The sequence below is a fragment of the Danio rerio genome, chromosome 4 (assembly GCF_052040795.2).
Source record: "Danio rerio strain M-AB ecotype USA chromosome 4, GRCz13ab, whole genome shotgun sequence".
NCBI classification, from domain to species: domain Eukaryota; kingdom Metazoa; phylum Chordata; class Actinopteri; order Cypriniformes; family Danionidae; genus Danio; species Danio rerio.
This window is the reverse complement of record NC_141024.2, coordinates 78,800,604-78,826,929: the sequence shown is the minus strand read 5'-3', so window position 1 is coordinate 78,826,929 and position 26,326 is coordinate 78,800,604. Positions and strand designations below refer to the sequence as shown.

Genomic DNA, 26,326 nt, shown 5'->3' with positions numbered 1-26,326 from the left:
ACAAGTGTTTGCATGACTAAACAGATAAAGTAGAATAATATTATCAGTTTGCAACATCAAGCAGCAAAACAAGCTGTTTTCAACATATAATGAATGAAAGTGAATGAGACCGGAGGTCTCGAGCAAAAATGATTAAAATGGCTGTACCAGCTCATCCGCGTAGAATAAGGTGAATAGCAAAACAGTAAAAAAAAAATATTTTTTATGTACACATTACTTGCAGATACCCTTTTCTCACCAACCATAAAATAAAATCCACCACTTAAATTTACTATGTACTAATAATACGACTCCAAATCAACAAAAAAAGTTGAGACAGTGTGGAGCAAATAAAAAATATAAAAAAGAAAAAAGAAAGAAAGTTGTTGTTGCAAAGCTTTGTGCGTCAAATTTTCCAATTTAAAAGGAAAAATTTTTCTAGGGGAAAGTTTTACTGGAGGTCTTTGGTTAAGGATATAGACTGGAATAGAACCTGGCTTTTACCTGGGTAATATTGCATTTCCAACGAGACAAAAGAAATACATTTTAAAATTTTTTACATAAAATCTACCCTGTAAATTCTAGTATTTACAATTTTTTGGACATCGACAGCTTCTGTTCTTTCTGCAAACAAGCAGAGGAGACACTACTATAGTGATAGCCAACCCTGTTCCTGGAGAGCCACCTTCCTGCAGATTTCAGTTGCTACCAATATCAAACACACCTGAACCAATTAATTAGGACCTGAACATTACGTGATAATTACAGGCAGGTGTGTTTGATTTGGGTTGCAACTGAAATCTGCAGGTAGGTGGCTCTCCAGGAACAGGGTTGGCCACCCCTGCACTACTACATATGTTTTTGATTGTCCAATATCCAAGCAATTTTGGTTACTTCTAAATTCTCATATATCTGCTTCTGCCAATGCTGTGAATTGCTTTAATCTAAAAGAGAATTTTTATTATAATAACCCAAAAGCTAAATATCTGGAACGCATCATACATTTTTTTTTATCTTATATGGCAAATTTTACATTCACAAACAAAAATTCACAAATAATTACCCATCCTTTATTCATTTTAGAATAGAATTTATTTCCCTCCTAAAATCACTTTATCTTATTAAGAATTAAAAAAATCTAAGATTCCTGAAATATTATGCAGATGTATTTAAAGAAGATTCTCGATTTTAGTTGCTTTCCTTACAGTTATTTGTCAATGTGTCATTCTAATTTCATTCATTTGTTTAATTTAGTAATTTTATTATTATTATTATTAATACTTTAATTGTATTAATATTTTTCCCTTTCTTTCTAATGGTATTATTTGTATTTGTTTGTGGTTTTAGATATTTTTTCTCATGACTATGTAAATTATTGCTCTTTTTAAAGATCTGTCTGACTTTGTTATGATGTTCTTGTATTGTCAGTTCAAGCATTAATTGTAAAAAAAAGTGAATCAACTGGAGAAAGGTTTGTTTTAAAGCTTTTACACACATATAAAGCGATTGATTAAAGTTTCAGGTTTTTCATCCAATGATGTACCTGCTGTTGACAATATTATTTTAACCCTTTATACAACGTAATACTATTTTACTCAAAGTAAAGAGGACCATTGAACAACGTGCATGTATTAAGTGTCTTAATGAAGGTTTAATTAATTAAATAGCATAATTTCACTTCATACTAAGTATACATCAATTTATATAAGAAATGGAGTACTAGTTTTAATTAGCTTATTTGTGGCTGTTGTTTCTTGCTCGGACTTACTGGATTTATTTTGTTAATTACTTTCATATAAAGAAACTGTTGAAGAAAAGTTATTTTGTTACTATTCATAGTTTAATTTATTTTAAACAGAACATTATTGCTTTGTTAATTTTTAACATGATAAAGTGTCCGAACGCAGAGAAACACTATACATAATAAGTCATGACTAAGAGTAAGTGGCAAAAAAGGTATAAAACGAGACTTTTATTATGGCGTGACATGTGACGTCATAAGCCCGCGCCGCTCCCAAACTGTGATTCAACTGGAGAAAGGTTTGTTTTAAAGCGTTTACCCTCAAATTAAGCGATCGAATAAAGTTTCAGTTTTTTCATTCAGTGTTAAATTATGTACCTGTTGGCAATATTATTTTAATCCTTATACAACGTAGTACTATTTACTAAAACTCATAGTAATGAGGTCTATTTTTTTAATAAAGATAGGATAAATTTTTTGTTCCCGAGAGGAAATTTGTCTTGTGCAAAAAAGTGCTATAAGCAGACAATAACATAAATAAAACAAACAAAACAATTAAGAACAGTAACAGTGTGTAATAAGTGTTTTAATGAAGGTTTAATTAATTGAATAGCATGCCATTTCATTCTATACATCACTATATATAGGAGTACTAGTTTTAATCAGCTGATTTGTGGCTATTGTTTCTTAATCGGGTTTGTTAATGACTCTCATATAAAGAAACTGTTGAAGCAAGTGTTGAAGGGAAGTTATTTTGTTTCTGTTCATTGTTTTATTTATTTTAAACAGGACATTTTTATTGTTTTGTTAATTTTAAACAGGATAAAGTGTCCAAATGCAGAGAAAAACTCCTGCTGAAGCGACTGATCTTCACACTGTTATAAAGATGGCGTTTATTAAAGAGGAGAGTGAAGACCTTAAGATCGAGGAAACAGTCGAACATGAAGATCTGCAGGAACAAACAGGTAATTTTCATTCTCAAACACCAACTCAGTCATTTGATCCTCATTCAGATATTTTAATAATAAGAATACTAAATTAAATCCATCTTGCAGCCCTGAGTGTGCTGCCTAGTTCTCCTAAATGCACATAAGCACTCATTGAAAGACAGGAATCAGTTTCTTTCTTGTTGCTTGATCTCGTGTCTTTTGTCATTATTTTATGTATTATTAGTCTCCCATTTTCTCTACCTTCTTAAAGGGTCACAAAACACCAAAACACATTTTTTGAGCTGTTGACAGTCGTATATGTGTTTGCGTTTTTTTTTTTTTTTTTCGTTATGTCAAGCAAATTCATACTTTTTTGAATTTTTGAAGCTGCGTCACGGTCATGGCATAATAGCGTTGTATTGAATAATAAATAATATTTGAATAAATAATATTTAAATAAGCAACAAAGGTTGAAAGATAACTGTCTCCCAACAATAAAAACAGTTTGATCTAGGTGAATTCTCTTTCTCATGACTCCACTCTGATTGCCAGCACTTTAGCCAGGATAGTATAATCACAGCAGAGTGAGCTGATCAGATGATAAGATTCACATTTAAGTGGATTCTTATCCTTTTTAAGAAGTACTGTTATAACAGTCAATGTCATGGAGGGGGGGAGTGATTCCGAGACAAGACCTTCAGCAAATACCTTGCACAACAGGGGTGTTAGCTTGGCAAATAAACTTCTTAAACTCTTCCGGCAAGCCATCAGGGCCTGGTGTTTTTCCGGTTTTCAATTTTTTGATTGCATTTTCAATTTCAGAAGGTGTTATATTTCCTTCTAATGCCAACTGATCTGAATCACAGAAGGATGGAAATTCTAAATAATTTAAAAAATCTCTTAATACGTTCAATTTCATTTACCTCAGAGCTGTAAAGAGTTATTGAAGTTTTTTAATTGATCATTAATTCCCTGTTGATCAGTAATAATACTGCATCATCCTTACTAACTGCTGCTATAAAACCAGCTGGTGAGGATTGTTTCAGTTGGTAACACAATAACCTGCCAGCTCATTCACCATGTTCATTATGAATCTGGCGTGATCTAATGTGGAGATCCTCTGTGTATTCCGTTTGCAGAACAAGTCTTCTCTTATGGAGCTTTTCAGAAGGTGATGTTGAGTGTAGCTGATCAATTGTATTAATTTTATTCAAAATCTCAGTAAGCCGTTTTGACATTCTTTTATTTGCACTAGCTTGATATAAAATCTGTCCTCTTGTATATGCTTTCTGAGTATCCCATAGGATGCTACAACCTATCTCTGGGGATTCGTTAGTCTCAAGGAAGAAATCAATTTGAGCATCAATAAATTTTACAAAATTGTCGTCTACCAAGAGTCTTGAGTTAAAACGCCGCGTACGTTGGGGGATTACATTGCCTGGAAAACATAGCTTTAGTGAGACTGAACAATGGTCAGAAATAACAATACTACCATACTCTACTTCTGACATTAGGGGAAGTAACTGCTTGTCCAGGAAAAAATGTTCAATTCTGGAATAGGTTTGATGCACTGGTGAACAGAAGGAAAATTGCTTGGAAAATGGATATTTAATTCGTAAGGGTTAATGCTGCCCTCTTCGACTCTCCTCCTCTTCCTTTATACTTTCACCCATTTTCTTTTTGCCGTCCCTTGGGTGGAGACCAATTAAACAATGTTGACTGTCGTCACAGAAAACACCAACAATCATAAATGCATGATTTTAAGCTGTCATGGCTTTACATTAAAAAATGTTGTTATAATCGAGGCCAATGGAGAAAATACAGTCATGAATATGACGAAAAGGGAGTAAAATTGCCAAGAGTATATTGAGGTTTTTTTTTTTTCAAAGCATTTTACCAGAATATGTTAAAATAAGATGTCCCCAAATATCAGTCTGTTAGCTGAAACTGAGAAAGTTTTGGCCAAATTAAGTCTCAAAATCATCCCAGAATGGATGAATCTGACCCAACAGCACACAAGGGGAAAGGTGCACATTCCAGCCTTTATGCAGATGCTGTACAGTTATGACCAGTGGTGGTAAGAGTACAAAAAAATTGTACTCAATTACAAGTACTGTTACATTGCTGAAATTGTACTCAATTACAGGTAAAAGTACTGGTGTTAAAAAAGTACTCAAGTAAAAGTACAAATTACTCTTCGTAAAAACTACTCAAATTACAAAATTACAAATTACTTTTTTAGCTTGGCGGTATTGGTGGAATTATCCATAAATGCGGAGTCAGACAAGATCCAGGCAGTAAGACACATTTTACATAACACATTTAAAGATACTATAAACACTTTTAAAACTGTGTAAACAGCATTAAATATAGATTATAATTATAAAGCATCTATAGAGGAAACCCACGCCAAAATGGGGTGAACATGCAAACTCCACACAGAAACACCAACTGACTCAGCCAGGGCTTCAACCAACAAACTTTTTGCTTTGAGGCGATAGCAATACCCACTGCGCACCATGATTATTTTACAAAAACAATGTTTTGCTATTTTGAGTATAAAGATAACAGAAAAATGCACAAATGCAAGACTTTTTATCATTTCAAATGATGCCTCTTTTATCTGTACGATCAATAGATGATTTAATATATATAAAAAAAAAACACTTGCAAATTATGGAGAAACTTTGTTAATTACCTAATTCGCGAACTGAACCGTCAGAAACCACAGAACAACACTGCCGAGTGCCTAAACATATTATTAATAAATTAAATATCACACAAATTAAGTTGTCTTCTTACCATAATGTTTTTTTTCAGATTATAGACTGAAGTCTTGTAAAAAAAAAAAAGGGTTTCTGCAGATATCATAATATCACATTTAAGACCTTTTAAGACTACGTCACATCTTTAATATTGTTAAATTTTATTGTTTAATTTTAAAAATAATTATTTTTCATTATTTTTATAATTTATTATGATTACAAAGTTGGGTGACGGGGTGGGGCAGTGGGTAGCGCTCTCGACTCAAGGCAAAAAGGTCGCTGGTTCAAGCCTTGGCAGGGTCAGTTGGCATTTCTGTGTGGAGTTTGCATGTTCTCCCCGTGTTGCGTGGGTTTGCTCAAGATGCTCCGGTTTTCCCCACAGTCCAAAGACATGCATTTTAGGTGAATTAGGTAAGCTAAATTGTCTGTTGTTGTAAATGAGAACGGGTTGCAGCTGGAAGGGCATCTGCTGTGTTAAACATATGCTGGATAAATTGGCGGTTCATTCCGCTGTGGCGACCCCAGATTAATAAAGAAACTAAGCCAAAAAGAAGATTAATGAATGATTATAAAGTTTTATAACTTTTCAAGATTTTTTAAATCAAACTTTGATGCATCACTCACTTTTGTTTATATCTCAGACAGTTCTACCTATTAAAGTTAAATATCAATGACAACAGAACATGGGTTACTCTACAATTATTATTTTTTTATTCTGGCAAGAATAATAGCAAAAAAAAAAAAAAAAAAAAATTTTGCCCACTCAACAATTGACACATTATTGTCTGGCTAGTTTCGGTCCTCTACTAATGAGCTGAAAAGGCAATCATGGTCCAACAATCCGGTCCATTATCACCAATAAAGCCTAGAAATTGGGCATCAGTATACTGTTAGCCGATGGGTTCATATATTATTTTATATATTTATTATTTTGTTACTTAATTTTTGTTACATTGCTTTAACTTCAAAATGATCCATCAGTGTAAAACCTATAAATGGTGGAAAAACATATTCTGTAATCTTAAAACCACCTGGGTCTCCACTTTTGCCATGGCTTCTTTTTTATTGTAACAAACGTATCCCCCAGGTTTTTCCAAACTTTAACAAAACACTTCCTTTCCATGGCTGTTGCAATTTCTAGTCAAGAATTATTGGTCATCTGGTTATCTCTTTGCTGATCACGCATGGTCGGATAGTTAAGATGTCTGTACAGTCGTACTGTTACAGACAAAATCTCTTCAAAGTGATTCAAATTCAACTCAAATCAAGCGCGGCGCCGCGCGAACTGTTCACCCGAAATCATGTCGCGCGCATCCAAAGTGAACCTCCGCAAACACAGCGATGACGTCACATTCGCCGCGCGCACTGAGCTATTGCATGCTGGTCTTATTTGTAGTTTTAATACTGCAAATTACAATAGGACTAGTGAAATAAAGAACTACACCACCACGAAACCAAGCAACAACAAAAAAATAATTTAAATGAGCATTAGAAGTAGCGTTACATGTACATCGGAAAAATAAGACCTGGGCAAACATATTTCAGATCTAGAACAGCGAATTTAAGACTTTTTAAGGGCTAAAATTTAGATGTTTATATTTTAGACATTTTAAGACCCCACGGAAACCCTGTGTAAGCCGGATGGCACAGCAGAGGGCAGGTTGCATCCACTTATTTTTTGCGCTTTTTGGATATGCACATAAAACGGTTGATGGAAACGCTTGAATGCGCATATATTTTGAAAATGTGTGTGAATGGACAAACCAGCAGGCTAAGCACATTGTAAAACATCTAAAGTGTTGTTCTGGTCATTCTAAACCGCCTCAACCATTTCAGTATTATATTAATAATGACCTCCAGAATTGTCAAGAGTTTCTGCACTCCTCGCGCCTTCAAACGCCAGCGCGCATTCACTGCGTGCAGGATTGACTTCTGATGCGCAAGTCACTTATTAAATGAAGATAATATACTCACGCAGCTGCTCCTACTGATGCTAATTCTGTTTTTACTTTTGATATTTGTCGCCAGTTAATCAGAAGGTGGCAATTTTGTTCTCTTTGACTTGATGGACAGAAAAGCTGCTTTATTTGCAGTCTTTTATGCGATATTCCAGTTTTGGGCATATATTTAATTAGTATTTTAGATGATAACATAGCTATTCACATCAGCACATCTGTCCCCTTTCTTCCCTATGTACCTGTAGGTGAACAGCTCCTCCGGGTGTGGCCATGCATTCATCCTCTGCTATTTCTTCCTCATTTCTTCTGTCTTAAATTTCCATATGTCAATTGATAACTTTGTGACTATGATGACGGTCACGTAAATCTGCTGTAGCCTGAACTTGTTTTTCGGTTCAAATAATGTACCAGGCTTTTCATTGGTCCGTTAAGATCAGCTTCTTTCATTGGCTACCGAAATGCTGGTCAGTGCGTGGCTGAAATATTAATTTATTTACAGTACTCTGTAACGAATTGTGATTATAAAAGTAACGAAGTAGATTACTCAGCTTAATTTGTACTCATGTACAAGTAAAATTAAAGGCTTAAAATTCTACTCATGAAAGTACAATTACCCCAAAAATGTACTTAATTACAGTAACGTGAGTAGTTGTAATTCGTTACTCCCACCACTGGGTATGTCTCATGTCTGCGAGGCAAATATTCAGCTCTTTGTTCAGCTGTTACCCTAGAACTTTTTTTCTGATATATTTACCAGTCAGGCACAGAATGAACAAGTATTCCCTGTCTGCTTTACACATTTTAGAAAAACATTTTTTTGTAATTATGAATAAGTACAAATAAAAATAGGCCATTTACAGCTTTCAAATCTGTGTCTCATCAATATGACCAAAATTACTTTTATGATCAATAATGTAAGAAACTCTGAAAACTGGATTGAGTTTCAATTTACTATAACTTCTATGTTAGGTGTCTTTGACACAGTTTACATTGTGAAAGCACTAGATAAATAAAGATGAATTGAATCTGCCTAAATGTGTACACATTAATGGACCAAACAAAATATGATCTGATTTATTTTACATTTAATGTGCATCAAAATTACAGTGTGTGCAGCCAATGTTTCCAGTGTCTTTTCACTTTTCAGCTTTTGATGAGAGTTTTCAAGACTTAATGAAAACTAATGTTTTATTTATTTATTTCAGACTTTATTGAAGAGAATGAGAGGAAAGAGGAGGAACATCATGTCAAATTTGAGGAAAAAACTCATTTACAGACTGATGGTATTTTGAAAAGGAGAGACAAGAATCGTTTCACCTGCACTCAGTGTGGAAGGAGTTTTGGAAGAAAAGGTGATCTTAAGATTCACATGAGGATCCATACTGGAGAGAAACCATTCACATGCACTCAGTGTGGGAAGAGTTTTAGCCATTCTTCAAACTTCAATCAACACATAAGGATCCACACTGGAGAGAAACCATTCATATGCACACAGTGTGGGAAGAGTTTCAGCCGATCATCACACCTTTATCGACACATGATGATCCACACCGGAGAGAAACAATTCACTTGCACTCTATGTGGGAAGAGTTTTGGAAGAAATTTCGATCCTAAGATTCACATGATGATTCACACTGGAGAGAAACCATTCACATGCACTCAATGTGGGAACAGTTTCATCCAATCATCATCCCTTAATCTACACATGATGATCCACACCGGAGAGAAACCATTCACATGCACTCAGTGTGGGAACAGTTTCAGCCGATCATCACACCTTAATGAACACATGATGATTCATACCGGAGAGAAACCATTCACTTGCACTCAGTGTAGAAGAGTTTCAACCAATCATCAAACCTTAATAATCACAAGAAGACCCACACTAGAGAGAAACCCTTTACTTGCACCCAGTGTGTGAAGACTTTTAACTGCTCATCATACCTTAATCAACACATGATGATCCACACTGGAGAGAAACCATTCACATGCACTTAAGTTGCGGTCACATTGGACTTATCTCCCCATAGATTTCGGAAGCCAAGTTTGTGTGTCAAGTTTCACAGTTCACTGCGTTGCAAAGTTCAAGCTTGTTGAACTCTGACCTGCGAAATCGCATTACTTGACCATGTAAGACCAATCGAAGATTAAAACATGACCTTTCTGGACAGAAATGGAAAATATAGACCAATCGCTTACTTTTTTTATGTCTAATCATCTTGTTTAATCCCGCCCCTGTTTCCATACAACAGAATTTCGCATGCTCAAACTCTTGTGTTACCGCAGCTTCAGTGTGGGATGAGCTCATCAGTCCCTAATAAACACATGAAGACCCACACTGTATTATTCACATGAACTTAGTGTGGGAAGAGTTTCGATCAGCAAACTTTAATGAACACATGAAGATCCACACTGGTGTGAGAGTATATGTGCCTTGAGTGTGGGAAGACTTTTATTACAGCTCGAAAATCGAAACTGCACCAGACGATTCACACTGGAGATCGTACAGATGTTTACACTATGACAAGAGGTTTAATCAGTTAACACATCTGAAAACACAGAAGAGGATTCACACTGGAGAGAAACCGAACAGACCTGATCAGTGTCTACAGAGTTTCGCTCATTCGGCACAGCTTAAGAAACACATGGACAAAAAGTTGCACACATTGCAAAACATTTTCTCGTGCACAGGATGTTTCATGTCTGAATAATGTTTGAAAAGGCTGAGTGATGATATACTGTTTTCCAACACTTCTACACTGCAGTAGGTGGGGTTGTAAATGTGTTGTGCTCTTGTTTACCGTAAACACAATGATGGTGGCTGAGTGAAGAACAGTTTCATTATCAAACAGCACCTCTGTGGCTTAAATTTTTTTTTGCAAGTGATTGTACAGGTGCGGATACATCTGTACTCCATTCTCCAGTGTATTCATGTAGTAAGTGTTATGGATAATGTTCTCTGTCTGACTCCGTGAATGAGAAACAAATCACTGGTACTTTGCACATCAAAGAAGGTGGAGCTCCAGGATGGTTAGTTTGCAGTGTACCAAGGCCTCAAGTTTAGAAACCTATTCAATTGCCCTTTGTTGCAGCTTTTGTTAGTAAAGTTTCTTTACTTTTGGGTTCAAGATTCTTTCTAGTTTACTACATTTTTCTTTTTGGAGTAGAATACAAACTTGATGAATATTTTATGATTTTGGCATTTTTTACAAAATTAAAACACTGTGATGATCCCAAGACTCCAAATTGGAGTATGTCGTAAACCCTGATTGGATATCCGTTGTAGGAAAAAGGAATTTATTTTTATTACTTTTGTGTCTTTATTTTTTTATTAGAAAAATATTTAGACTAACAACATATTAATCAATCTTTTCTATTGTATAACACATCTTGACCAAACACACTTCCTATTTTTTTTACTGTGCTGCATACTTTTTAGAAGAACTTCTGACTAGTGGAAAAAGCAGAATAAGAATAAATTTAGGTTTGTTCCAGACTGCTGTCTGGACATGTCACAAGGAGCATGATCTTTGTAGAAGTTATGAAATATATTAAAGCTGCACGTAATTGTTCAGTTCTGGTATGCAGAGAAGAGTTGCAGAAAGAGGAAGTATGTCTAGGGGTTACAAAGAGCCAGGGGACTGCAGAATGACTGATCAGTGAGATTAAACCAAAACTCCACCTGTTATTATCAGTTGTGTATATATGCTGAAGTCAGGAAATGTAAGTTAGTTGTGAACCTCTTGAATTTAATTCTTGTATTGCATTGGGGTAACGTAACCCAGAGCTCTGTCATCGAATTATTCATTTGTTTCTAATAAATGACTAATATTTTTGGCATTGAAGAATCTTACTGAACTTTTAGATATGTTATGGCATTAAAGTATATTCTTCTGATATTCATAACCTCCAGACTGAGTTTGATTTAGTAAGAGAAAATCCAGAAACCACAACAAACTCTGTCAAGACCTCTTTTTATTGTATTTTAAAGAGCATATTGTAGGTTAGACACCCCAGTGAGACAATGTGTGTAAGAGTAAAGTAAGAATTAGATTTTCTATAAAATATACTTTAAAGTTTATTATTAAGCCGTTTGGAGTCGTTTTAAGTCACGGAAATTTAATCGCCAGACCGGAAGTGATGTCGAATCAGGGAGTTCGCGCATATAAACACTATGAAGACAACTGATCGTGGTGCGCGTTTGGTTGCCGAGATAAGATATTCTGAGAGACTTACACAAACGACAGACCACAGCCATACAATTATAAGCCTGTGGACAGACCAGCAGACAGAGAAGTGTAATTTAACTATTGTGAGGGAGAACAGAGCAGGTTTATGGTAAGGCCAGTGTTGGCTTACAGAGAGATATGTAAGATAACAAAATCTTATCTGGCAACAGCAAAGCTAGAATTAATCATCTATAAGTATTAATACTTACCAGTAGAAGAAACTAATGAGCATTTAACACAGTTATGCCACATTGACCCTATTTTTAATAGTAGATAAGTGAATACAAAACACAAATAACACAGAACGTCTGGACTAATGCAGAAACATGTAAACAAGGTACTGGAAAATCTTTTTTATTTTACAAAAGGTTTTCAGAGCTTCTGTATTAAAATAAAAACAACATCAAATATTAAAACAATTAAAATAAGTTTTTAAATATGTCTTTGTCATTTTTTCATAGGGTATAAGATTATCTGTATCAGATCCCATTTAGGCTACAATCCATAAAAAGACAAGTACAGTTGTTACAGTATAAAATATTTAGAAAGATTTGATCAACAGATCTGATCTGCATTTATGATTAAATAAACTTCAACCCTAATTCAAGTTCAAATTCTAAATGCAACTCAAGTTCAAGTTTTATTTATATAGCACAAAATCATAAGCAGTGTTAATACCCAGCATTTTTACTCTTTATATATGTATAAGTATCTGTGTGAGTGTGTGTATACTGAAAGGAAAATATATCATCTGACCCATTTAAAAGTAACCTAAAATAATTTTTCAGTAAGTTGGCCAACGTTTATGTGGGTACCACACCATCATGTCTTTAATGTGTGCTAAATTGTGAATGCTGTGTAAAAAGATGCCGACAGCCTCATCTGTGTAAACCTGCTGGAAGGATCTAGAAAGGAGAGTAAATGTAGTGGACAGTTCTGCATTCTCGTCGAGCCTGTGAAGACCTCCAGTAGTCCACCGTCAGACACGCAGTGAGGGCTGATGCATATATTCTGGGGAAATCATGCAAAAGTTTAATCATGTTTAATAATAATGTATATTTTAAAAATTCACCATAAGATTTTTAATATAACACAATACAGAAAACCCAACCACATTTGCAGACCCCTGGATAGTGAACTGCAAACCATCTCACATATACAGTAGACTATACCCATTAGAAGTTGAGCATGTTAGAACAAACTTCAATTTTTTGAATGTTATTTGTTTTTCTTCTACAAGATGAATATTCCTCATATGTGATGTAGCGAGGCAGAGGGAAAACCCCCCTTAGCGTCGTCCTGGTCCTGGGTCTTATGCGAAGAAAAAGTAGTGTATTGAGAGGGGGGGGGGTAAAATGTTTTGACAGACCTGCCCATCCTGACCAGAGCCGTGAGAGTCCGTCTGCGTTTCCGTGGGAAGCCCCGGCTTGATGTTGAACGTCGAAGTTGAAATCCTGGAGCGACAGGAACCATCTGGTGACCCGAGCGTTGTTGTTCTTCGCTGTAGCCATCCATTGTAGCGGGGCGTGGTCGGTCACCAGGGTGAATTTCCTGCCAAGGAGATAGTACCTGAGCTCCAGGATTGCCCACTTGATCGCCAGGGCCTCCTTCTCCACCGTTGCGTAGCGGGTCTCTGCGGGGGTAAGCTTCCGACTCGCGTACATGATGGGATGTTCTTCATCGCCGTGGACCTGGGAGAGGACCGCGCCCAGGGCCGAGTCGGAAGCATCCGTCTGAAGAATGAAGGGGCAGCCGAAGTCAGGTGCGTGCAGTACCGGTGAGGATGTGAGGGCCGTCTTCAGGGTTCGGAACGCGTCGTCTGCTTCCTTGTTCCATCTTATCCTCTCCGGCTGCCCCTTTCTGGTCAGGTCTGTCAGAGGGCTGGCTATGGATGAGAAGTTAGGTATGAAACATCTATAGTAGCCCGCTAACCGCAGAAATGCACGTACCTGGGTCTTTGTGGTGGGTTGTGGAGTTTCTTGTAGTGCTTTGACCTTGTTTTGTTGTGGCTGTATGAGACCTCTTCCGATGTGGAACCCGAGGTATCTGGCTTCGGCTAGCCCCAGGTGGCATTTCTTGGGATTAGCTGTGAGCCCAGCCCGTTAAAGATCTAGAAGCACCCTCCGTAACCGGGATAGATTTTCCTCCCATGACTCGGAATGGACGATGAGGTCGTCCAGGTATGCTGCTGCATATGGCTGGTGGGGCCTCAGCAGGATGTCCATCATTCTTTGGAATGTGGCTGGGGCCCCGTGGAGCCCGAAGGGATGAACCCGGTATTGCCAGTGCCCACCGGGTGTGGAGAAGGCGGTTTTCTCCTTGGCGTCTTCACTTAGTGGTAATTGCTAGTAGCCTTTGGTGAGGTCGATGGTGGAGATAAATCGGGCTCCACCCAGCCTATCCAGCAGCTCGTCCACCTGAGGCATGGGGTACCCGTCGAACTTGGAGATCTCGTTGAGTTTCCTGAAGTCGTTGCAGAAACGTAGGGTGCCATCGGGTTTGGGGACCATCACTATTGGGCTGGACCACGGGCTACGGGATGGTTCGATGATTCCTAACCTACTCATCTTCTGGATCTCCTCGTTGATAGCCAGCCGGTGAGCCTCTGGTACTCGATAAGGCCTTTGCCGGACGATGGTGCCAGGTGGAGTGATGATGTTATGCTGGATGATGGTGGTTCGGCCCGGTTTCTCCGAGAACACATCCTTGAACTGACCAACCAAGGCTTGCAGCTCCGCCTTCTGGTTTGGTGAGAGTTGCTCACCTATGTGGACAACGGGAAGAGTTTCTTCATTGAACGCAACGAGATGACCTGGAGCTGCAACCCACTTCTTCATTAGATTGATGTGGTATAGCTGTTCTTCCCGTCTTCATCCCGGCTGACGGACTCGATAATTTACCGGCCCTACCCTTTCTACCACCGTGTATAGTCCCTTCCAGTATGCGAGGAACTTCGAGGTTGTGGTGGATATGAGGATCATCACCTTGTCCCCTGGGTGGAACTCTCTGGGTTGGGCGGGCCGGTTATACAATCTCTGCTGGGCGCACTGGGCTTCGGTCAGGTGTTGTTTGACGATGGGCATGACTTTTTCGATGCGTTCTCTCATGTCCCATACGTGTTCAATCACCGACCGCTGGGGGGCTGGCTCCTGTTCCCAGGCTTGACAAGCCACATCCAATAGCCCTCAGGGTTGGTGGCCAAACAGCAGTTCAAAGGGGGTAAAGCCTGTGGAGGCCTGGGGGACTTCCCTGATTCCAAATAACACGTACGGGATCATGAGGTCCCAGTCGCGCCGTCCTCTGCCACCACCCGTCGAAGCATCTGCTTCAGAGTCTTGTTAAACCTCTCTACAAGGCCGTAAGTCTGTGGATGGTACACTGAGGTTTTTATTTGTTTTACCTTGAGGAGGTGACAGAGGTCTGCCATCAACCGGGACATGAAGGGGGTGCCCTGGTCGGTCAGTATCTCTGCTGGAATTCCCACTCGACTGCATAGGAGAAACAGCTCCTTCGCGATGGCCGATGACGTGGCTTTCCTTAGGGGAATCGCTTCAGGGTATCTGGTGGCATAATCGAGGATAACAAGGATGTGTTCATGTCCCCGGGCCGACTTCGGCAAAGGCCCTACCAAGTCCATACCGATGCGGGTGAAGGGCACATCAATGATGGGTAATGGTATTAGAGGCTTGGGGGGTGGTCGTTGGGGAGACGTTCTCTGGCAGATGTCACATGCCTGGCAATACCTTCAATCACATTCACCTCTCCGTCTAGCCCCGGCCAATGGAAACGATCGCGGATCCTTTTCACCGTGTTAGCCGCTCCCAGATGTCCAGCCATCGGGTGGGTATGTGCCAATTCTAAGACCATCTCCCTCTTGGTCCTCGGAAGGACCAGTAGTGTCTTCTTTTCCCCCCGCCTCTCTGCGACACATTACAGCAGACCATTTTCCACAATAAAATGTTGGAGGGGGTGAGGGCTGGGAAGTCGCTCATTACTGTCAATAACTCTTACTTGCGGCCAGCAGTGTTTGAGAGTCTCATCTTCCCTTTGTGCTCTGCCAAAATCACCTCCTGCGGTTATCTGTTGGAACAGATCAAAGTTCAAATTAGCGGATATAGATGACTCACCCCCTCTGTCGCTCTCGGTGGTCATCACCGCTGGTTTGCGGTCCCGATGAGCCAGTGACTTGTTCTTCTTCTTTGAACAAGCCGATAGAGCGTGGTGGTGAGTCAGGAGTTCGTCGAACCCCGGCCAGTCTCTGCCCAGTAGGAGGGGCACAGGAAGATCCGGAACGACCCCGACTTCGATGCGCCAGCTGCCTGGTTTAGCCGCGATGGTCACTCTTCAGGCGGGTACGTGGCGGGTATCACACGTGATTGGAATTCGCCCTTTACTTTCATGTTAGTATTTTAAGGTCTTCGGGTGAACCAGAGTGATGGCCCTTCCTGTGTGTAACGTGGCCGTTTGTGTTTTTCCCTTTAGATGGACTTTATGGGTGGGAGCTTCGGGAGGGATGTTGCGGTGTACCACGCAACCTGCTGTCCAGGCCGGGGTTGAGTGCGTCGTCGGCTCTGTGGGCATCGGTTCGTCCATCAGGCTGGGGACCGCTGGTCTGCCGCCTGGTCGTGCTGTACTCGACACCGGTCGCCATGGTGCACTTACCCTCCGGGGTGGCAGAGCCGCTCTCTCCCCATTGTCTCTGGCGATATGAGCCTCAGCCAGCTTGATCGCCTCCACCAGGGTGGCCAGTGACTCAGGATTTCGCATGCTGGTGAGTGTGCGCAAACGTTGGGGTAACGCTCGCATCATCTTCTCAATGATCACTTTCTCAGCAACCTGGACCACCGAAGAATCTCCTCCCAATAACCATAGTCTTCCCAGATGAGAAAGTTGAGCTGCTTGAGTCCGCACTGGCTGTTTCTTGTCATAAGACCACTGGGAAAACTGTTGTGCTGCGCTGATTGTGGAAAGCCCCATTCTGGCTAATATCTCCTTTTTTAACGCTTTGTAATCTTCATTTTGGGGTGTCTCAAGTGCAAAAAAATGCCCGTTTTGCTTCTCCTGTGAGAAAAGGAGCCAACATTCTCGCCCAGTTTTCCTTCGGCTAGCCTTCTCTCTCGGCAATTACTTCAAAGGTGTGTAAGTAAGAGTCAATATCATCCAGGTTGCTGAGTTTAGTGAGATGATGATGCGCACTCACTTCGGGAGTCGGATGGTATCTGGCCGCCTGGCGGAGCTGTTGTTCCAGTCGATCCTGTCTGGCTGTAAGCTGCTCAGAGATGGAATTCTGTTTGCTGGAGATCTCCGCTAGGTGGAGCAGTACCTCTTCCAAAGACATGGCGACGGGATATTGACAGCCGAGTAAGAGGAAGCCTGAGAGAGAGAGAGAGAACAAAAAGAAAAATTCAGCGGTTATTTCTTCTTACTGGTAAGTGTTTCTTCTGAATTTTAAAAGGGAAAACACAAACACAGTTGAGTGAAGTTACAAACAATGCCCCGGAGGGTGCTTTATTTACAAGTGATATAGTGAGTGAATGAGTGCTCTTCTTAGGGGTGCGTGCTCATGTGCTCCGGGGAGATGGTGAAAGCTGGTGAGAGTTCTGGTGTTGGATTGGTCACGAGCTGGATTCGGCTGTGGGAGAGACAGAGAGAGACAAGCGTTAGCGCAGGGAGTCATGTGGAAATGAAGCTCGATTTCCTCCTGTGTGGGGCTGGCTTATATCTCTCCCTGGCTGATGAGGTCCAGCTGTGAGCGATCCGGTGCTGAGGAGTTGCCAGCTGGGGTGAATTTGTGACCAGGGCGACATGGCATCAGTAGGCTCGCTACAGTGATTAAAAAGTGCCTTTCCTCATTGACAGGACAGAATATTTTTACTCTCCCTCAAGTGGTTTCAAACCTTATTGACTTTCTTCAATTGATCACAAACCAAGATATTTTGAAGAAAGCTAGAAATCTGTAACCATTGACTTCTATAGTGGGAAAAACAGATATGGAAGTCAATGGTTACACGTTTCCAATATTTAAAAAAAAAAGGAAGTCAAAGATAGTGTGAGTTTACCTGCCTGCATTATATAGAAATATTGTTGTAAATCTTTGCCCTTCTAGTTTTTGTTATCAAATAATACCATGTAACGTACAAATAATTCACGATAGGGGTCATAATATTTTACCCGATGAACGAGGTGAATGTCTGAGGTAAAATTGGTTTATATTCACACATTCTGACTTTCTCCCTAATAATATAATTTCAGAAGAGTATTATTTGCTAATTCCTAATATCATGTTAGCAGCCAATGACTATCAAAGTACAACATTGTTCACTGTCAGTTTAATAGTGCTAATGTTGTTTTTAAGTCATATTTACGTGTGATTTCAGTCATTATAATAAAAGTACTATAGTAAACAATACAGAGGGTGTGTCACACAAGCTGTCACTAATCGAATGTGCGAATATAAAATCCACTTTACCTTAGTTGAGGTTATTCTGTGAGCCAAAGTGAAGCACAGTTGACCGAGAGGCCAGTGGAGAGAAAGCCTTCAGCTCCGGGTCATCATCTCTTTCTCAAAAAGTCTAATAAACACACCACAAAGCAAACAAAGTCACAACGCTGTAACTATAAAAGACATTTATTATATTAGCAAACTGATGCTACTAGCCGTCTTATCATATGTAAACATTTTTACACGCTTTAAAAAAGTATATTTAATATGCTTATCAATATAAGCTAGCAGCCGTGCTATCGGCTACTCCAAAGTAAACACATCACGTTGCTTCAAATTACTCAAATAATAATGCTTACGGACTTGAAAGTTGACAAACATAAATGAAAAACAAGTTGTCTTACTGTGTACAGTTCATCGAGCTGCATCTCCGACAGATCCAGGAGTGTTTCTCGCCGTTCGCGTCAGCTATCACTTTTATCGGATTCATCAGATTTCACGAACCAAAATAGCAAGAGGAAACTTGTGGACTTGATCTGTTGACAGGCTGGACTTTGTGCAGTTTCCATAAACGCAATAATATACCACGATGATGATAAATTACGCCAAAACTAACAACCAGTTCTGCTATTAGCTCCTCTGCCCCACTGTAAACAGCGCGCATCTGTCAGATAACTCACTCTTCTGACGTCACCGGGGTGGTTAGAAAAAAAAGCGAAAGTGGGAAAACAGACACATTTTCTTTAAAATTTGTGCCCTTGCACTTTGTAAAACATTTTAATATGGTATTTTATCGTATTATAGAGTATTTTCACAAACGATTCTACCTTTTTTTAAACAGTTTTTTAACCTACAATATGCTCTTTAAGTCTTCAGCACCTGACATTGAAGAAATAGTCGACTTCCGAGTTCAGAGAAAAGATTAAGGCAGTAAGATTTTTGCAATTCTTTTAAAAACTACATATGCCCATATTAAGGTCATTTTGTGCAGTTGGTGGTGTAAATTCTTATGTAATTCATGATTTAAGCAGTTGTTACAGTAGTTGTTGCATTGTACAGATGTGTAGATCAACTGTAACACCTTGTCATAAATAGCTTGTCAGAAGTATGCAGTGTTTCTCAACTCTATTCCTGTAGACTATTATGTGTATTCATATTTTGTACACTTACTCTTTCTTAAATGCCTTGTGCTTTAGATCCAATCAGCACAGAATGTTGAGGATGCAAGGAAGGCCATCACTGAAGCTGCTGACGAACTGGCAATGTTGGGGTCACTCCGGCATATAAACACATTAGAGGACAGAGATGAAATGGTTGTAGCAGCTACAAACTTCTTGCTGGAGAGCAGGTTAAAGGATTCTGTGCAGCAGTGAGTTACTAAATATAACTAATGTTTAAATAAGTGATACAACTTAAACAAGGCTTTTCAAAGTCAAGTCAAAGTATAATACACCTGGTGCAATGTAGCAGCATGTACATTTTTTTTTTTTGATAGTTTAAATCTGATGCATTTTTCATTTCCATGTCCTCTGCCATGTTTTTATAGAGAAAATGCACTTGTCTCCATCTGTGCACCCATATGCATGCTGATCTGAAAACGAGTTCAGGCTTGTTTTGCCCCTTATATCAAATGCCTTGCTTGATTCGACAGAGAGATAACGTCTTCCAATGACAACAGACTCAAGGGATAAGTTTGAACCCTTTACTGTTGCTTATGAAATAACGTAAAACATACAAAATACAGAATGGTATATATGCTGGATCAATAATATGTCAAATAAACAAGCACAATTGGCGCTCTATGCAAAATAGATCACTGTTTTCACACCCTACTGAATCATACATGTAGTCATATATTACAATTTATCAAATAAGGAACAAAATGAACATACTGCATGTATAATAACAAGCCTATAGCATAAGCATAAACAAATATAAGTCAAATTATGAAAAAATAATGTCTACATACCAAATGTGCCTTCAGTAACTCTTGTATCAAGGAGCAAATAATAGCTACAACCATGTGCTCTTCATGCGGCTTCTGAATACCTAGGCTCTTATTTATGATGTCATGAAATAATGACTCTAACATAAAATGCAATACCCATGTATAACCAGAAGAGGTCGCTAAATAATAGCTTAACACTAGGGGCTCTATTTTGACGGTCCATGCACAAAGCACAGGGCGCAAAACGCTTTAAGGGGCGTGTCAGATTCCACTTTTGCTATTTTAAGGATGGAAAAATCCGCTTTGCGCCGTAGCACATGATCTAAAAGGGTTGAGCTTATTTTCTTAATGAGTTATAGGTGTGTTTTGAGAATAAACCAGTCTTATCTCTCATTCCATTGAAGAGCCAGTTGTGTCTTGTCTTAAGCGCATTTGCTTATTTACATGACTTAAAGTAAGTGTAAGTGGAAAAACTGAGCATTTCACTAGCAAGAAAACAGTTAAACAAAAGTTAAGTTAAACTAAAATTAGGCCTCTCATAATCTATTTTCGCTCTCGTGGATAGGGAAACCTTGTACGCACAGATATCCATTAGCCTATACATAATTATTTTGTTTGTTAAGCGCAAATATTTGTTTCAAAACAATTTCGAAATTCAGTTCTAATTTCCAGCAAACGAATAAATGAACAATAATAACGAAGTGTGCTCAAAAACCTGAGTTATATCCTAAAACATATGCTGTGCCCCATATGGTCTAAAACCTGACAGGTGGGCAAATCTAAGCTTGTGTTTAATAAAACAAATATAAATATGGATATAATAAATAATACTGCTAATAATAATAACATTATACAAAAGAAAACTGTTAGGAATGAACTGAGAAAGCCCCCCGAGATGATGAAGGCATGAAAGCAGTTTTTTATTTTATTTATGTAGGCTGGAAAATAATGTTTTGTAATATTTTAATCCTTTATATTTATATCCTATATATATTCTTATTATGTCCTATATATATCCTTAATATTTTAATTCTTTTTCATTTTTAAAGATATTTGCGTATTGCTCTACATCTTGTGTGTATTAAGCAGTGTAAGCAAGGCGCACAACTAACGCACTCTGCGATCGACTTTAGACTGGCTTTGTCCTGGTCTATTGAAAAATCTATTATAGTTTCTCAAATTAGCAATGCACCTCAGAATGCCTTCCGTTTAAGACTAGAACACCTATGGGCGCACATTTGAGCGCAAATGCATTTGCTATTTAAACAGCATGGCGCAAAACCTCAAAACGAGTCTTGCGCCAAGCTGAAACTAGCAAACAACAATTGCGTTGTCCCTTGTGCCACATTGCGCCGGGTGTAACGATAGGGCCCTAAATGTAAAATGTCTGGATAAGATAGCACAAGGCTCATTGTTGGCATGTTTTTATTTTGTGGCAACTGAAATAGACTACTTCATTATCTAGCAAAGACCTGATCTAAAGTCAATGGCATAAGGGTGTGAAAGTAATATGAGCCTGACAGGCAGGTGCTCAAAGTATGTTCACTTTGCTTAATCCACACACAGAGATGTGCAACAGCACACAAACAAGCCAAATATAAGCAGTAATTTTATTAATAATTATGGTTCTACTGCGATTACTTTCCTTATTATTATTATTTGTTTGAAATGGTGACTTTCTAAAAAAAGATTAATGTATTTAAACATACAAATATTAAGAGTAGAAAATAAGTAACACAAAATTTTAATGTGTAGTGGTTACATGTTGCCAGATATACTTAATACAGTAATAACGAGAGGTGTCTGGCTGCAGACCTGGTGCAGTGCAATCTGGGCTACATCCAATGCTTTTTAATGGGCTCACCTAACCCTACCCGTCACAGTAAAGTCACTCCATTGAGGGCATTGTGTCTGACACTGCATCGCTGAGTGATGCAGTCTCAGCTTGCATCATAAAGGCTGCATCCAGATACTATTGGTAATAACAGCAAATTATGCATAATTAGTAATATCAAGTACATTGTTTTTTTTCTGAGATAAAATCACTAAAAAAAATCACCATAGCTTGTTCATGCTTAAATTATATTATTATTTTTTTCAGATTCAAGGAAGGCCTGGAATGTTTGCAGCTTTTGCAACATTTGGAACAACATCCAAGTCTCTTTCGAGAAATTTTGATGTTTAAAGAGAAGCCACTTACAGCAAAAGACTTAGCGGAGCTCTTCATCCCGCAGCTGTCACCAGTTGGCACTAACAAAAGGACCCTAGAAAACAGGATTGTTTGTTTCTGGAGGGACTGGCTTCTAGATGTGGAAGGTAATATACAATTGGTTATATCGGAGGTCTTCAACCTTGTTCCTGGTATCCTGTAAAGTTTATTTCCAACCGGATTTAGTGCACTTGACAACAATTTTCAAGCTGTCTTGGGGAGCTTAATTGGCCACTTTAGGTGTGTTTGATAAGGGTTGCAGATAAACTCTGGGATAATAAGTCCCCAGGAACAGGGTTGTAAACCACTGGGTTATATTAGGGCCTTCTCACACTATGCTATCCGAACCATGCCCAGGCTTGTTTCCCGGATAGTTTGAGAAGTGTGAGTGCGCTGAATCGGGAAGAGGTGGGCCAGTGCTTGTGTGTGAGTGCAAAACGCGCCAGAGTCTGAAACTGAAAGCGAGACGTGACTTATAAGGGACTGTTTGATATGGATTTATTAATCATTCTTGCTGTTCAGTAAATGCAAACTGTTGTAGATTATTAAAGAGGCAAAACCCTCACTGCACGACAGCTGCGCACCTTCAGCAAACCTCATAATAGGGTAAATGCCAAGCTAATGTTCCTATACTAATAAACTTACAGTGACCTTTTATTGTGTTTTTTTTTCCATTTTATACGGCCCCCTTTACAGCATCGATGTTGTAATGTAATTAAAATACAATCAGTTAAACAGACTTTGGCATTCATTTAGTTGTTCAAGCATAAAACGAAGCGATTTTGTGATGGCAATCAGTTTACCAGAAGAAATTAACCCAGGTTACTGCCAAATTAAATGTCCTATTGGCATGTTAGCATATACCTATTAGCATATATTTTGTTCATGCAGCACGAGGACTCAGGGCCGGAGAGGGACTCCTTTACAGCCCTGGAGTTTAAGCCTTAGACCGGGCCACCTCAGTTCACGACTGACTATATCAATTCAGTTTCTTATGACACTATCACATCTTTTTCAAGAAAAGATTTAGAACTTCAAATGTTATACAACCCTAACAGTATTACATGTCTTAACAATAATAAAAAAATTATAATCATTCAGGTGAGGTTCGAACACTGGTCGGCAGCATTGTAACTCAACATGCTGACCACTGGACCACAATGGCACTGTTGCAGTGGGAATAAAAAATAAATATTGCCCCCGCAAGACTCTTTACCACAGTATTATTTTCTATTGATGGCTTAATCTTTTTCTTGCCTTTTTAGATTTCTGATCAAGTTATGTCAGATTTACTGATGTAGTGAATCATTTGATTTTCATAGAGCAGGTGTAATATTCATTAATATTAATTATTTGAATTGTTATATTCACTAAGGTGCCGTGGTTTGGGGTGGAATGTTAGTTATGTCATCATTAACCCGCAGGCTGCATTTTGCTAACGAGGCAGCAATCTGTTCTGCAAAATATTGGAGACAAGCGTGCTTTGGCCCGGTTCAAGGCAACTGTACATAGTGTGAGTACGGCCTTATACATGGTTTACACTCTGTAACATACAATTGTTATGTGCTTTCTTACCTCTCCAATGTTTTTTTAAAGGTTGCCAGCCACCTCCAGTGTTTTTAATGATTTTCATCTAATTTTCATGACCCCCACAATATTTTGTTGCACGAATATCTGCACAAAAAATATTTCAAAATAGACACCAAATGTTCTGCTTTTACACTCAAAAAAAATTTATTCTAGCTTCATGTATTACATGGTTATAGGTGTGGTTAAAATCACATATATGAAAAATAAAAATAAATTGATTCTGTCTTTTTTCTTTATTTCTTTGATGTTTGTGATTATACATTATTAGTTCATGACATTATAAGTACATAGATTGCTATAGAAACAGTGTTCTATGAGCACATATGAGTGCACATAAGTACTGACTGTTCCAATCTAAAAAAAAAAAACATTTGATCATGATCGGAGCAGTCAAACAAAATTTGTTACATAATAAATGCCTACTGAAGTGATTATGGTTTTTTGTAAGAATATCCATATTTAAAATTAAATGAAAACCTGATTAATCTTTTTATTTTTATCTTTTTTTTTCTTAGAGGGAGCATCGTCACCACTTTCTTTAAGCCAGGTTTTAGCATTTGCTTCAGGTTCAACCTCCATTCCAAGGCTGGGTTTCCCTGTTCAAGCAGCACTTGAGTTCCTGCATCAACAGGATGATGAGCATGCCAAAATTTACCCTGAAGCAAATACATGCACTATTGTTTTGAGGCTGCCAATGCATCGATTGTTTGAGGACTTTGAAACTTATATGAAAGAGGGCATTTTGCAGGCCCCCACATTTGGGGTAATGTAGTTCAGTTTATGGCAACCACTATTGTTCTTTTTTGTGTCTAGTGTTCTTTGTCACCCCATTTTATAGTGTTCTATTTTGTGTCTAGTGTTGTTTGTAACCCCATTTTATAGTGTTCTTTTTTGTGTCTAGTGTTGTTTGTAACCCCATTTTATAGTGTTCTATTTTGTGTCTAGTGTTCTTTGTAACCCCATTTTATAGTGTTCTATTTTGTGTCTAGTGTTGTTTGTAACCCCATTTTATAGTGTTCTTTTTTGTGTCTAGTGTTGTTTGTAACCCCATTTTATAGTGTTCTATTTTGTGTCTAGTGTTCTTTGTAACCCCATTTTATATTGTTCTTTTTTGTGTCTAGTGTTGTTTGTAACCCCATTTTATAGTGTTCTATTTTGTGTCTAGTGTTCTTTGTAACCCCATTTTATAGTGTTCTATTTTGTGTCTAGTGTTGTTTGTAATCCCATTTTATAGTGTTCTTTTTTGTGTCTAGTGTTGTTTGTAACCCCATTTTATAGTGTTCTATTTTGTGTCTAGTGTTGTTTGTAACCCCATTTTATATTGTTCTTTTTTGTGTCTAGTGTTGTTTGTAACCCCATTTTATAGTGTTCTATTTTGTGTCTAGTGTTGTTTGTAACCCCATTTTATAGTGTTCTTTTTTGTGTCTAGTGTTCTTTGTAACCCCATTTTATATTGTTCTTTTTTGTGTCTAGTGTTGTTTGTAACCCCATTTTATATTGTTTTTTTGTGTCTAGTGTTGTTTGTAACCCCATTTTATAGTGTTCTATTTTGTGTCTAGTGTTGTTTGTAACCCCATTTTATATTGTTCTTTTTTGTGTCTAGTGTTGTTTGTAACCCCATTTTATAGTGTTCTATTTTGTGTCTAGTGTTGTTTGTAACCCCATTTTATATTGTTCTTTTTTGTGTCTAGTGTTCTTTGTAACCCCATTTTATATTGTTCTTTTTTGTTTCTAGTGTTCTTTGTAACCCCATTTTATATTGTTCTTTTTTGTGTCTAGTGTTGTTTGTAACCCCATTTTATAGTGTTCTTTTTTGTGTCTAGTGTTGTTTGTAACCCCATTTTATATTGTTCTTTTTTGTGTCTAGTGTTTTTTGTCATGCAAAAACATTTTTTTGTGTAGTAATTGTGGTAAATAAAATACTTTGTTCATAGCACCTGCTGTTTTTGTGTACACTAAAAAAATACATTTTGTGTTTAAGCACTCAAAAACAGTCAATTTGTGATCATAAAATTTAAATAATTAATATACATATAGTCCAGTCTTGTTCAATGACTGTCATAGTTTACATCAGGTAATACTGATAAAGTACATTGTTATATTGGTGACATGAAATTTCTACCAACATTTTCAGCACATTAAAAATGTATTTGAAACATTAATCTAAATTTTTTTTGCAGTGTAAATTATTTAATTTGACTCATAAAAGCCTTATAGTGACATATTAAAATTTAATGTATTTAACAAATATAAGACATGAAGATTTAAAATATTCCACACTTAAGGTTAAAATGGTAAAGGCAAAAAATAGAGATGAAGTAAATATTCGAAATATGCAGACTGAAGAATGTGTAAGAATATTGATACAAAAAAATGAAATAAAGGGCTCAAGGAAAAAGCTGTCTTCTACCTGTTTATCTTTAGGTAGACCTTCCTTATCATCAAGGTTGAACTAGGAAATCTTGGGCTTAAAAAGGTTGGTGACTACTGGGTTACACTATTCAATAAATAATTGCACTTTTTGAGCAACATGACA

At 38.1% G+C, this 26,326-nt stretch overlaps 3 protein-coding genes and 1 pseudogene across 6 annotated transcripts in view; all 4 read left to right on the top strand.

Moving 5' to 3' along the window:
- Nucleotides 1-12,020, top strand: part of LOC137489462 (uncharacterized) — a 50,674-nt gene extending 38,654 nt beyond the window's left edge. The window contains exons 1-3 of one of the 2 annotated variants that reach the window (XM_087248744.1): nucleotides 1,967-2,019; nucleotides 2,542-2,685; nucleotides 8,578-11,212. In XM_087248744.1, the coding sequence (XP_087104870.1) occupies nucleotides 2,556-2,685; nucleotides 8,578-9,293 (846 nt within the window). In that variant the 5' untranslated portion in view covers nucleotides 1,967-2,019; nucleotides 2,542-2,555 and the 3' untranslated portion in view covers nucleotides 9,294-11,212. Of the gene's footprint in view, nucleotides 1-1,966; nucleotides 2,020-2,541; nucleotides 2,686-8,577 lie in introns of those variants that run through there. The other variant, XM_087248745.1, reaches the window with a different exon arrangement.
- LOC137489462 (uncharacterized) overlaps nucleotides 1-26,326 on the top strand; it is a 243,166-nt gene that overhangs the window by 80,539 nt on the left and 136,301 nt on the right. The gene's annotated exons all lie outside the window — the stretch shown is intronic.
- The window catches only part of LOC100535035 (uncharacterized), a 304,770-nt gene continuing 279,903 nt past the window's right edge, over nucleotides 1,460-26,326 (top strand). Inside the window, exon 1 of the mRNA XM_087249299.1 lies at nucleotides 1,460-1,501. The gene's annotated coding sequence lies outside the window, so the exon portion shown is untranslated. The remainder of the gene's footprint in view (nucleotides 1,502-26,326) is intronic.
- On the top strand, nucleotides 18,901-25,725 carry LOC147845071 (G2/M phase-specific E3 ubiquitin-protein ligase-like; annotated as a pseudogene). Its single transcript, XR_015482274.1, has 4 exons — nucleotides 18,901-18,973; nucleotides 19,240-19,412; nucleotides 22,093-22,307; nucleotides 24,306-25,725. The product of XR_015482274.1 is annotated as a G2/M phase-specific E3 ubiquitin-protein ligase-like, transcript variant X1 (transcript).